Consider the following 13,103-nt stretch of genomic DNA (forward strand, 5'->3'; position numbering starts at 1 on the left):
ATTAATTTTTTCTAACATTAAACCACATGGTCCTCCCTTGATCATGTGAATTGTCTTTCACTAGACCTTCTCTCAAACTGTCATCCCTCCTAATGTTTGCCCCTTGTGGTACAGTTTTGTACAAGGAGAAAATATTTTCAGTTTCAGACTTTTTTCTCCTCTAGTATCCTTTCCTGGTGGTTCTCGACATTTCATTGACAGAATTACTTTTCACACTGGCATATTAGGTCATTCCTTTTATGACATTGTTGGTAATATGCCTAAATGTCCTGCTGATATCACCAGAATATTATGTTATATATTTGCTCACATAATGCTCCTTATCTATCACTTTCCTGTCTGCTCTCTGTGAGGTGTGCCATGAATTCTAATTTTCTTGTATATTGTTTCCTCAAGAATTTAATATAGTAGAGTGTTCAGTCTGCACTCCCTTTTAAGCATAGTTTTATAGATATTAAATAATGTTAGTGCCGGCTTTGAAAGCAGAGATTCTTAACTAGTGATCCCTGAGCCCCCTGAAGATCTAGTGAAATCTCTCAGATTTCATATGAAATTTTTGGTATTTTGACACGTGCACTTTTTTTGGTTAGTATAGCAAACTAAAGAGTCCAAAGATATCCTTGGACCCTAATCTGCCATTTCTTCAGGAGCTCGCTATTCATGTCAGAATCTCCTCTACTCAATATTAATTTGTAGAAACCTCCCTTTATTTAAAAACTTGTGAAATGCTTTTCGGAAATCTAGATGGTTTATGCCACTGTTTCTATTTGGTTTACTCTCTGACTTAAGCTTTGAAAGGCATGTATTTCCCCTTACACAAACTGTTTGTTTTCTTTAACTTTTATGGAGGGTTGTTGGGAGTGAGAAGTCATGTCTGAAATAAGACGTGACTTTTCTAAGTTTAAATGATAGACTGTAGGTCTGTAATTCCCAGGACATCTTTGTGGGTCATATCTGCAGCCTGCCGCAGCTGTCACATGGAGGTCTTCTGAAATGATAGGCTTCATGATTTGACCAAGAGAGTCTACAAATTTATCCTCAAGTGTCTTCAGAGTACTTGGTTTTATCTTAGCCATTTATGACCATTTGTGTATATCTAGTTTGTTAAATAGGATATGGGAGATCTTTTTTCTTTCTTTCTCTTTTTTCTTTTTTACTTAGTTTTATTCTAAAAATGCTTGATTAAAACAATACAGTGAAATGAAAATTTTCCTAGTGCCTTCAGCTATAAATAGAGTCAGTAATTCAATCAGTTCTCTCTTCTAATTATTCCTTATCTCTAAAAGTGGCTTCAATGTTGTATCACAAACTGGCTCCATTGTCTTTCTAACCAACTTAATTTGATTAATATGAAGAAATGATTCCTATGAATTCTTTTGAAGAGCTATGGTCCAGGTGCATGTATTGCTTAATAAGTTGCCTTTGATGGAGTCAGTGAGCACAGTTAACTGAAGAAACTTTTGGGGGACTAGGAATGGGCTGAATTTATAGAGCCTACACTTTCTGCTCTTGTGACTCATTTTCACCCAATTTTGTAGCTGGATAGAAGGTTTATTCACTTTGAAACCAAAATTAATAACTGACTTGGCTTCAAAACATCCTTGAGAAGTATTTCCTTTAGAAATACTTGGCCCTCAGAGGAAACCTTTAATGAAGTTTGAATAAGCACTAGTAGGTAGGAACAGAAGTTCTCCGAGTTGAATCAAGGATGGTATGACAGAATCCCCTATCTACTGTCAGAGATCTGAGGGTTGTGTGTGGGTGGGTGCAGGGGGCGGTGGTGGATGGGAAGATGCATGGTGTTATAAAGGAAAAAAACGCTATTCATATTCATTGAACACTTTATTGAATTCTGGTTCCATACCAGGCAGTGTTTTCTGTGACTTATTTTCTTCTCACCATAATCCTATAAAATGGGGATTATCATCACCATCAATTTACAATTGGGTAAAATAAGTCTCAAGAGATTAGTTGAGCTGCCCAAGGTCTTGTAGCTTATGAGTAGCAGAGGTGAGATTCAATCCCAGATACTCTGACCCGCATGGTTTGTGTCCCCAACACAGTCTCAGAGCTGCCTCTAAGCAGAGAACAGCTTAAAGGGAGTGCTGTAAGAGAGATTTTACTTTCAGCTTCCAACATTTAATATTGTATTTTTAAAAATCACTGAAATAAGTCTATCTCTGTAGGTCTCCTCAACTGCTGTTTGGTACACATCTGATACCTGAACAAGAGACATAGCAAATGAGCCAAACTCAGTCTTTTTTCTTCTTTCCACGTCTGTTTTTAGAAACATGGCCTTTGTCTTCATTTATCATTGATACTGTTTTTCTAAAAGGGATTGAGGGTGATGACTCATGTCTTAGTCTTTATCAGTGTCTACAGGGGAAATATATGGCAGATCTATTAGTCTGTTTTGGAAAAAATGTGCTTGTGCTTTAAAAATTACATGTTTCCTTTCAGATATCTTCAAGTACATCCCACCCTGATGCTCCTTCAAAACAGTGTCAAGCATCAGCCTTGTTTCAGTTTGCAGAGGTATGGCTTTTTTTTAATATATATATTGGGTTCAGAAAATGTACTGAGTGCAGAAAGTATTGGAATAGAATTTTGTCACCTATAGAGAACTTCAGGCATGCCTCTTGCCATTACTGACAGAATATACATGGCAGACTATTTATTGCTTTCTGCTACTTTTGTGTAATCATAGATCACCTCCAGATTTTATAAACATTGACTAAAGAGTTCATCCAGAATAACAGTTTTTCATTTATTTCATTTTGCCTTAGTTTTTAACTTGCTTTAAAAGCTTAGGAAAATTGTTAACATGGAGGCCATAGTATTCCAATTTATTTATTAAGTTTTTCCAGTAGCGAAATTAGATGCTATTGTTGATGAATGCGTCTCACAGTGAATGCAGGGTGAATACAACCTGCTAGATTGCACTGTGATGTAGCTTCAGCCAGTATTTATATTAGCGTTTAATCCCAGGCTTAGGTCGGGTCAGCTCTTGCAGGATCTCAGATTTCTCTGGATTGTCAGCCAGAGAGAGAGAGCACACCCTGGAGAGCATTTTCTTGGTTGGTATGATGAGAAGGCAATCTGATATTCTTTATTTTGCCACAGAAACCCTGGCCTCAATCATATGCTCATTTCTAATAAGCACTATAAGACAAATAATAAAATATATCCCTTTTGCAAAAGTAAGATGCCATCTCCTTTAGGTTTTTCCCCATTTTCCTTTTTATTAATTTCAACCAAAAATGCATATCATAAACTAAACAATTTTTTATAGGGTTGAGAGAAAATGACAAGCAGGAATGTTCTGTTTAATATTGATGTATTGAATCACTTTGATTCATTTGCATAAAGAGTGCTTCATAAATGAAATGTAAAATGATATCCTTTTGGCAGGAGAAAACCCAGCATCTGACTTTGAAAATGATAAAAAATTACTTTTAGCTCTAGCAGTTTTTTTTTTAAATGCTGCTTCTTCTTGGGACACTTGCGTCAACCAGCACAACTCGAGCCTACCAGTTGGCTTGCTTATCTGTAAGACTTCTCTTCCATAGTGCTGCTGCTATAGTTGTTGGGGGCTATTCTATAAAAGTGGTAATCAGAATATCATATAATGGTATCATTTCACTAAGAACAATTTGCTTGATGAATCTGAATAAATTAAGATTTTATCATAATTTTTCATTATGATGAACAGGCTGGTATTTTCACTGTCGGGAATAGTTTTGTTTTATATTTCCTTGCTCTCCTCTAGTCATTGATATCCATTTACTTGATACTAATAATTTTTTCAAAGATAAAAAGAATTTTGACATGACTATAAATGTTTTTAGTGTTGGTACCTGATTGGTCCCATCAGACTTTTTAGAAACATTTCCTTCCAAACACAATTTATTTGTCATATATTTAAATTCTATACTCATGAATATTAGAAAGGTTATGGCTTGTCTTTGACACATCTGATATTTACATATGCATTATTTACCAAGAGTTTTCAATTTAATTAAAAATGCTTGTATAGCCTATCTCAGCTGATGCATTTCTAACAGGTCCTGTCACTCAGAGTGCGGTTCTTATTTAAGTGATAGCAACATCAGATTTATCAGGTGTCCCAAAGCCCTGGGCAGCCCTAGGGAGCAGCGTGAAGGTGAAGCAGCCACTATCTCATGACTGGAGAATGAGATCCCGTGCCTCTTTTGAATTAATTTGTTCTGTACACTCACTCCTCAAAAAGAAAGTTTTTTTTTCCTAGTAAAGAACCTCTTTTTCCTTAGGAATTGTGCAGGAAGACATTTCCAGATGTCAATTCTCTATACTCAATGGCATTTGTCTTCTGAGGATTTCTGACCATGCATGTATAAGATTTGAGGAAGCTTTAAAAAAATTAATTTGAAAACTCCTTAGGACTTGTTTCAAGGCCTTAACAGAGGAAGGCATGCACGATGGAAAAACAAAATAAAATGTTCTGCTTTGGAATCAAATACAGTTCCCATCTAAACTCTGTGTATTATTTTTCCTGGTTTTATTTTGTGTAGGTTGATAATTAAGAGGCCTTACAATTCCTGAGCAGATTAAATTATTACATACTTAGCTATTTAACTGTAAATGCTATATATGATTATATAAGAGAAGTATACTAAAATACAGGGTTCTCTAAGGATATATATAACTTCCAGTCACTTTCCCCAGCTGACCCAAGAGAACTCTTAAGTTTCAGTCTCTCTCATGTTATTATCTGACCATATTGTCAGCCGAGTATTACACTGGTTTATTCAAATCTAAACTATACTAACTAGATGGACTGATTAAATTATCTACTAAGATCTGCTATGAGTGTATTTATTAAGGTAGAAATAGAATAGCCTATAATTACTGTGATCGTATCCCTAAAACTTTTATAATTATTTCATAAAACACCCATCACCTTTGAGAAAACACAAAGGCTCTTGAAATTCTTGTTCTAATTAGTCTTTACCAGAGGCTCTCCAACTTTGAAACACATCAGAGTTCCCTCAAAGACTTGTTCAAACACACATTGCTGAACCCCACCCCCAAAGTTTCTTATTTAATAAGTCTGCAGTGGGACTGATAATTTGCATTTTCAACAGGTTTCCTCTTAGGGAACTGCAGTTTGAGATCACTGCTCTATAGGTGGTAATTTTTACCACAAGTTATTAAATCAGCATTGTTAAGGCACTTCTGGTATCTCTGGGAACTTACAGGGAAAGGATTAAGTGAGGAGGAAATGGGCAGATAATAGAAATTTGCCCAAGGGGCCACATTATAACCCTCATCCCTTTTCTGAGAGATTCTTGGTCCTATTACAAAATGTTTATATCATTTAGGCAACAGTTTTCTCTTGAATGTTTAGCTTTGTAAATGCCCTTAAGATCAGGCTTGCAAAATTCTTGAGACGCTTAGTGTTAATTTCAAGTGTTCATAACTCCAGGAAGAGGTTGGTCATTTATTGTGTAATACAATTATCCTAGAAACACACTTTTTAAAAAACAGTAAACTCAGGGCATTTCTTTAAATGAATATATTTTTTCTTGTATGTCAAGTCTTGGGTCTCTGTCTCACAAGCTGAGAAGGATATCTTTTCCTTCTGAACCAAATCTGATCATTTTAAAACCCATTCAAGTAACCTGCATGGAACCATGAAACTAAATTAAGAACATTTTGCTTGTAGGTTCTTCATAAATGTGTACATTTGAAGGGAGAAAGATATATCTGCTTTACAAGATCTAGAAAGAAATACAGAGTATAGAACCTGTTTTCCTCACATTTCAGCCTGTCTCCCATTCCATATTGATGGTTGTAATTCATCAGGATTCCACTTGGCCCATCTGAAGAGCCATCACTGTTTCCAGACTCTGATCCATTAAGTTGGTCAAAATGAGTTTCCTATCTGCATTTTTATGTTGTTTACATATAGACTGACACATCTGTCTCTGTTTAGATCTCATTTACTGAAGACTAATGACCAAACGTAATGCCAGAAGGGAATTGTTGTCATCCATTATTTAACAATTCTGAAAGCCATGACCAGTCCACGTATCCTCTTCTCTGCTGAGTGGCTGACTCTTACACCTGGAGTATACCTTTATGTTGAAAAATTGCATGTTTACTTTGAAGACAGGGAGCTAGTCTGGACAATTTAGACAGATACATTTGAACACTAAAACTTCCCTTAGGAGACTTTTACTTTGCTAATGTAAATATAACTGTTATCTCTCCAAGGTATTGTCACCGTTGGATATAAGCAATTAGTGCAATTTTAAAGCATTCATTTTTATGATGGCGTGCCCAATATGTTACGGAATGTTATACTTGACACAGATTCCATATGCTCACACTGCAGCTCATCGGTGTGAAAGTTTTCCATGTTTTATTGGAAGAATTAATATATCTTTTAAGATAAGGAAGACCAATTATCTCATTTTGTTCGTTTGTTCTTTGATTCATTTATTCACTCAACAATTGTTGGTCATTTCCTCCCAGACTACAGTGTTCATGATACCTGTTATAACTCCAGAAGGCTTCTGCCTAATTTGCTTTTAATCTTTGCCACCTCTTTCCTTGATGTGCTCCCCTACCTCAGGCAGCTATAAAATTAGCAGTTTAACAACGAGGGTGATCATTTTTCTTGGCGGTTTTGCTGTACGTTACATACTTTTAATACCCACCCTGTTTATCAGAACATTATTTAATAGAGGAGAGACTACAGTGGAATTAACAGATTGGCAAGCTCCATCCAATGTGAGGAAAATAAAAAAACATAGCCACAAACTTACTGTGCAGTATGGCCCACTACTGCCCCCTACCCAGGAGGGGAACATAACATGCACTTCCCTCCACTGGCAGACCTGTCACTGAAAGACAGGTTTTAGCTTATTATTCTTACTTGAAAGGATGTGTATGTCCCATAAATAGGGGGGAAAAATACAAGGAAATGAACAATAGTATAACAAATCAGCATTATACAAGCTATGTTTATGTTAGAAGCAGGTGAGATTACTGAGAGAAAAAGTATGAATAAAGAGAGGGCTCTAAGACAGAACCCTGAGGGAGAACATTTAAGGGCTCACTATAGAAGGGGAGAACCAAGAAAGAACAGCAAGGAGAGACCTTAGAGAGAGTCTGCAGTATTGGAAATCCAGAGAAGACTCTCAAGACAAAGGTCAGCCATGCCCAGTGCTGCAGACAGTAACATAAGTTCCAACCCTTTCCCCCAGTTAAGCCAAAAGGCATTTTTATAGAAAGTATATCTTACTGTTGAGTCATTCCATGAAAATTTTATTGTTAGGTGATTCTAGAAATGCTGGGCTGCTAAAATACATTGATACACCCCCTACCAGCATGATCCTTTGGAAATCAGGCTTACAGCAACATTGAGCATTTAAAATACTCCCCTGTACCTACAGATAGGTAAAAAATACTTTTAGATAATGAGGAAAAATAGTTCTTACTAAACATTAGGTGGAGGTTTCTTTTGCAAGGCAAGGAACCATTCTCAAGCCTCGATGCAGAACACTGCATGTTAACTCATCTGACAGGCAATGCATCTGTGTGGTCAGAAGTTCTTCACTGAGCCTCTGGGTGTGCCATGCAGGCATTTGGCACAGGCTTTGTGGTAGTGAACCTACACACCCACACAGGCTTTGTGGTATTGAGCACTCACACACACACACAGCGTCGGGGAATATAAACCTACAGCAACAAAAGCAACAGCAGAGGGAGCCAGTGAAGAGCTGAAAACTGTCAAGCTGTGTATTGCAGCATCACCGAGCTTGTTGTGCTCTTGAGGGTATTATATGATTATGTGACAAATTTAATATTCTACAGATTATTAAATTTAATAATTAACCTCTGAGGTTGCAATTTTTCACTTTACTCTAGTTTCAGTCTGTAGCTAATTTGGGGGGATTGTATTAACAGAGTTTATTAGTGTTAATAATGATAAATCCTTATAACTAATAATTGTACCGTTGATTGAGGGCATAATATGGGCTGAGCACCAGGCCAGACTCTTTACTAACATAACATGTCATCTTCACAAAAGGAATATGGGGCAGATAGTGTTTCTGTTTTGAAGGTGAAGATGTGGTCTTAATTATTTCCTTCAGTCCACACCACAAAAAGTAATGAAGGCATGTTTGTCTGACACAAAAGCCATGTCCTTTCTATTAATACAGTGTGGGTTCACGTGACTGGTCAAGTTACTCCAAGTTAGTAATTGTATTAAATGTGTTTGTTTTCTTAGTCTAATGATAAGGTTAGTAATTGAATTCACCTTGTCTAGAAAAAGTAGAAGTGACATATATCAGAGAAAATTCAGCCAGAGGAAAATCTTTAGAAAGCTTCAGCCCCTAAGTTGGTCTTCTAAAGAAAAAGGAAGTGATTGGGATGAATAGGGAAGTACTGTCAAAAATGATGGCACCAGGAGGAGAAATCCCCTAAAACTTAAATTAATAGCCCTTTCTAAATGATCCAGGTGGCTTATTAGATATTGCCTCAACAAAAGCCTCTTATTCAGCAGGTGTTCTAGGGAGAATTTCCCCTAGCAGTAATGAAGCCCCCAGTCTCTCCTGGAGGGACAGCTCCATGATATTCTCTGTTGGGCCTGGGGTCACCTGTAAGGATATCATCACAAGGCAGGTTTGCCTCCTAAACTGAACTGAGAAATACCTGTCTTAAACTGAGAAAGAATTCCTAATCAGGAGGAATATTAACAGCATAAACTATTGCTAGCTGCTCTAATGATGACAGAACTTCTCTAGCAGAAGAGTTCTTTTTAAAGATCCTTAAGAATATATGTCCTCAACTCTTTACTGAGTTCAGCTCAAAATTGGAAATTAAGTCTTCCTATAAAAATGAGATAGGACAGTGCTGTTCACTGTTGCAGCTGTGCCCAGTTGCAGCTTTACAAAATTTGAAGAGCATGCAATCACCATGTAATGGTGTGTGTATATTGATGTGCTTACTGAGATTTGTGGTCTTCACAGTTAATCTTTGTACTTTAGAGCACACTCTTAAGTGCCACTGCCAGTGTTTTATATAAGACTTAGCTTCACCGGCTCTTGTTATATTCGGTTCAGTTCAGTTCAGTCACTCAGTCGTGTCCGACTCTTTGCAACCCCATGAATCGCAGCACGCCGGGCCTCCTGTCCATCACCATCTCCTGGAGTTCACTCAAACTCAGGTCCATCGAGTCAGTGATGCCATCCATCATCTCTTCCTCTGTTGTCCCCTTTTCCTCCTGCCCCCAATCCCTCCCAGCATCAGAGTCTTTTCCAATGAGTCAACTCTTCGCATGAGGTGGCCAAAGTACTGGAGTTTCAGCTTTAGCATCATTCCTTCCAAAGAAATCCCAGGGCTGATCTCCTTCAGGAATGGACTGGTTGGATCTCCTTGCAGTCCAAGGGACTCTCAGGAGTCTTCTCCAACACCATAGTTCAAAAGCATCAATTCTTTGGCGCTCAGCCTTCTTCACAGTCCAACTCTCACATCCATACATGAGCACTGGTAGAACCATAGCCTTGACTAGACGGACCTTTGCTGGCAAAGTAATGTCTCTGCTTTTGAATATGCTATCTAGGTTGGTCATAACTTTCCTTCCAAGGAGTAAGCGTCTTTTAATTTCATGGCTGCAGTCACCATCTGCAGTGATTTTGGAGCCCGAAAAAATAAAGTCTGACACTGTTTCCACTGTTTCCCCATCTATTTCCCATGAAGTGATGGGACCAGATGCCATGATCTTCGTTTTCTGAATGTTGAGCTTTAAGCCAACTTTTTCACTCTCCTTTCACTTTCATCAAGAGGCTTTTTAGTTCCTCTTCACTTTCTGCCAGAAGGGTGGTGTCATCTGCATATCTAAAGTTATTGATATTTCTCCTGGCAATCTTGAGTCCAGCTGTGCTTCTTCCAGCCCAGCGTTTCTCATGATGTACTCTGCATAGAAGTTAAATAAGCAGGGTGACAATATACAGCCTTGACGTACTCCTTTTCCTATTTGGAACCAGTCTGTTGTTCCATGTCCAGTTCTAACTGGTGCTTCCTGACCTGCATATGGGTTTCTCAAGAGGCAGGTCAGGAGGTCTGGTATTCCCATCTCTTTCAGAATTTTCCAGTTTATTGTGGTCCACACAGACAAAGGCTTTGGCATAGTCAATAAAGCAGAAATAGATGTTTTTCTGGAACTCTCTTGCTTTTTCCATGATCCAGTAGATGTTGGCAATTTGATCTCTGGTTCTTCTGCCTTTTCTAAAACCAGCTTGAACGTCTGGAAGTTCACAGTTCACATATTGCTGAAGCCTGGCTTGGAGAATTTTGAGCATTACTTTACTAGCGTGGGAGATGAGTACAATTGTGCGGTAGATTGAGCATTCTTTGGCATTGCCTTTCTTTGGGATTGAAATGAAAATGAACCTTTTCCAGTCCTGTGGCCACTGCTGAGTTTTCCAAATTTGCTGGCATATTGAGTGCAGCACTTTCACAGCATCATCTTTCAGGATTTGAAATAGCTCAACTGGAATTCCATCACCTCCACTAGCTTTGTTATAGTGAAGCTTTCTAAGGCCCACTTGACTTCACATTCCAGGATGTCTGGCTCTAGGTGAGTGATCATACCATCGTGATTATCTGGGTTGTGAGGATCTTTATTGTACGGTCCTTCTGTGTATTCTTGCCACCTCTTCTTAATATCTTCTGCTTCTGTTAGGTCCATAGCATTTCTGTCCTTTATCGAGCCCATCTTTGGATGAAATGTTCCCCTGGTATCTCTAATTTTCTTGAAGAGATCTCTAGTCTTTCCCATTCTGTTGTTTTCCTCTACTTCTTGGCATTGATAGCTGAGGAAGGCTTTCTTATCTCTTCTTGCTATTTTTTGGAACTCTGCATTCAGATGCTTATATCTTTCCTTTTCTCCTTTGCTTTTCACCTCTTCTTTTCACAGCTATTTGTAATATTGGCTAACACTTGTCATATTGCCTAACACATTTCTGTTCAATTCTCAAAAAAATATTTGTTGACTGCCTTGTTGCTGTCTTTTCACAGGGATCCCAAATATATTTCAACAAAAAATTAGCTAATTGCTTTTTGTTAAATGTGAAATGACACTAAATCTCTTTTCTATATGACCAGTTGCTGAGTTGGTGTTTATATGGAAGTGGAAATGTATAACTTGTTTTAAGGTTATAGAGTTAAATTTAAAGCCTGGAATACTCATACTTGGTATAGTTCAACAGCCACCCAAGTCAGACTGGTTTTTTTGTTGCTATTTTTGAGGTTATTTACTAACATTGATTTCAAAATTATAATCCCAAACCTAATGCATTTAAGTTATTTGACACTTGAAAGCAATGATATTCTTATAAACTAAGGAAAGTTCCCGAATGGGTGTGAATGGAGAGCAAAAATTCTGATATCACAATTAATATTCTTTATATGAATTGTTTTCCATATAGATTTCTTCAAACACTTCACACTTGGGTGGTGCTGAACCTGTAAAACGCTGTGGAAAGTCTGCACTCTTTCAACTGGCTGAGGCAAGTTTCTAAGAATACATTGTGATAGATCTGCAGTGGTTGAAGTCACAAAAAAGTTAATCATAACAGTGTTGCCTAAACTGAGCTATCTCACCTGTGACCATAATGTGTGTTGTATATAATTTTCAACAATGAGGGGGGTTCATCTTTAATTTAAGGAAAGTGGACTTTTGCTACTAAAAGTCATCAAGCATTGAAAAAGGTTATCCAGGGAAATAGCAAAATCCTTTCACAGATAGTATTTTAAAATAAGGTCAGTATTTGTCTCTCTCAGATTGATAAAGTAAGTCCATCCTAAAACCAGAAAAATGGTCTAGGTAATTTTCCCCTTCTCTGATTCTCTTATATTAATAACATCTATAAATCTCTGGAAAGCACTACTTTTAAATCAGGTAGTTGATGTTTTAATTTGGGGGCTTTTTTAGTGAAGAACTCAAATGACATGTTCTGAAGTCTGGTTTTATAGCATCTCTCAGCTGTGCATTTGATGTGACATGGCTATAAAATGCTACTATTCCTTTGGTCGAGTAAAAAAGATGTTTTTGTAAAGCCTGTGAAGGACAGAACTCTCAGTTGATGGGAACAGGCAGGGAGGAAGACGCCGGAAGTGATTGTTACTGGGGCGGGCAGGAGGGGGACTTCCTTTGCCAAACTGTGACCACTCTGCCTTAAAGGGAAAGTGTAGGACAAATGTCTTTCGCACTGGACACTGTTGTAGTGGTTTTCTCTTTCAGTGAAACAAATTAGGAGGCACAAAATGGGTAACCAAATATCTCTGTTAAACTTTCTCTCTTGTTTTCTGTCTTCCTTCCAGTCAGTTTCAGTTTCTTCTGAGTGAGTGTGTGTGTGTGTGATAAATTCTTTTGAGTTTATTGAACTTAATGGGACAGCCAGTCATTTTCTAAATTTTATGGTAGCTTGTGTCATTAAAATTTAGGAATTTTTACTATCTAAGTCCAGCCAGATCCAAATTAGAAGCATAAACAGTAAAGTATGTAAAAAGTGGGACAAACTAACACCGTTGTATCTGACATGAAGCTGACATGCTTCTTGTATAAGACAAATTCAGACTCAAAACAGAGGGCTGGGAATAACTAGAAAACTTAGGGAGACCACAGGGAGTAGTTTTTGAAAGAACTGAGTAAGTCAGTAGCAAGGTACTATTTCTGGTAGAACTAAAGTGGTAAAGATCTGGCAATGAGTGTGCCTTTAGAGTTGTAACAATGTCTTTGTAAGCAGAGAGACTGTGAGGTCATAAATTTGTCAAGTATCTAAGACTATATAGTTGGTCAAAATAATTTATTTGAAAGAAATAATTATTTTTCTTAAATTATATGAATGTATAGCCATTTTGGCTCTTCCTGAGGGGGAGGATTGTGTTTATATAGATATACACAAACTTATACATATAATCTTTTAAATATTAAACAACACTAATCTGTCCTTGGTGGCTCAGATAGTAAAGAATCTGTCTGCAATGCCTGAGACTTGGGTTCCATCCCTGGGTTGGGAAGATCCCGTGGAGAAAGAAATGACTTCCCA

At 37.6% G+C, this 13,103-nt stretch overlaps 1 protein-coding gene across 21 annotated transcripts in view; it reads left to right on the plus strand.

Annotated features, from left to right (window-relative positions):
- BBX (BBX high mobility group box domain containing) overlaps positions 1 to 13,103 on the plus strand; it is a 295,350-nt gene that overhangs the window by 232,823 nt on the left and 49,424 nt on the right. For 20 of the 21 annotated variants that reach the window (XM_025283397.2, XM_025283378.2, XM_025283443.2 and 17 more), the window contains 2 exons: positions 2,461 to 2,535; positions 11,481 to 11,561. In XM_025283397.2, coding sequence (XP_025139182.1) covers positions 2,461 to 2,535; positions 11,481 to 11,561 — 156 coding nt within the window. The remainder of the gene's footprint in view (positions 1 to 2,460; positions 2,536 to 11,480; positions 11,562 to 13,103) is intronic. The other variant, XM_025283456.2, reaches the window with a different exon arrangement.

Source organism: Bubalus bubalis, chromosome 1 (genome assembly GCF_019923935.1).
Source record: "Bubalus bubalis isolate 160015118507 breed Murrah chromosome 1, NDDB_SH_1, whole genome shotgun sequence".
NCBI classification, from domain to species: Eukaryota; Metazoa; Chordata; class Mammalia; order Artiodactyla; family Bovidae; genus Bubalus; species Bubalus bubalis.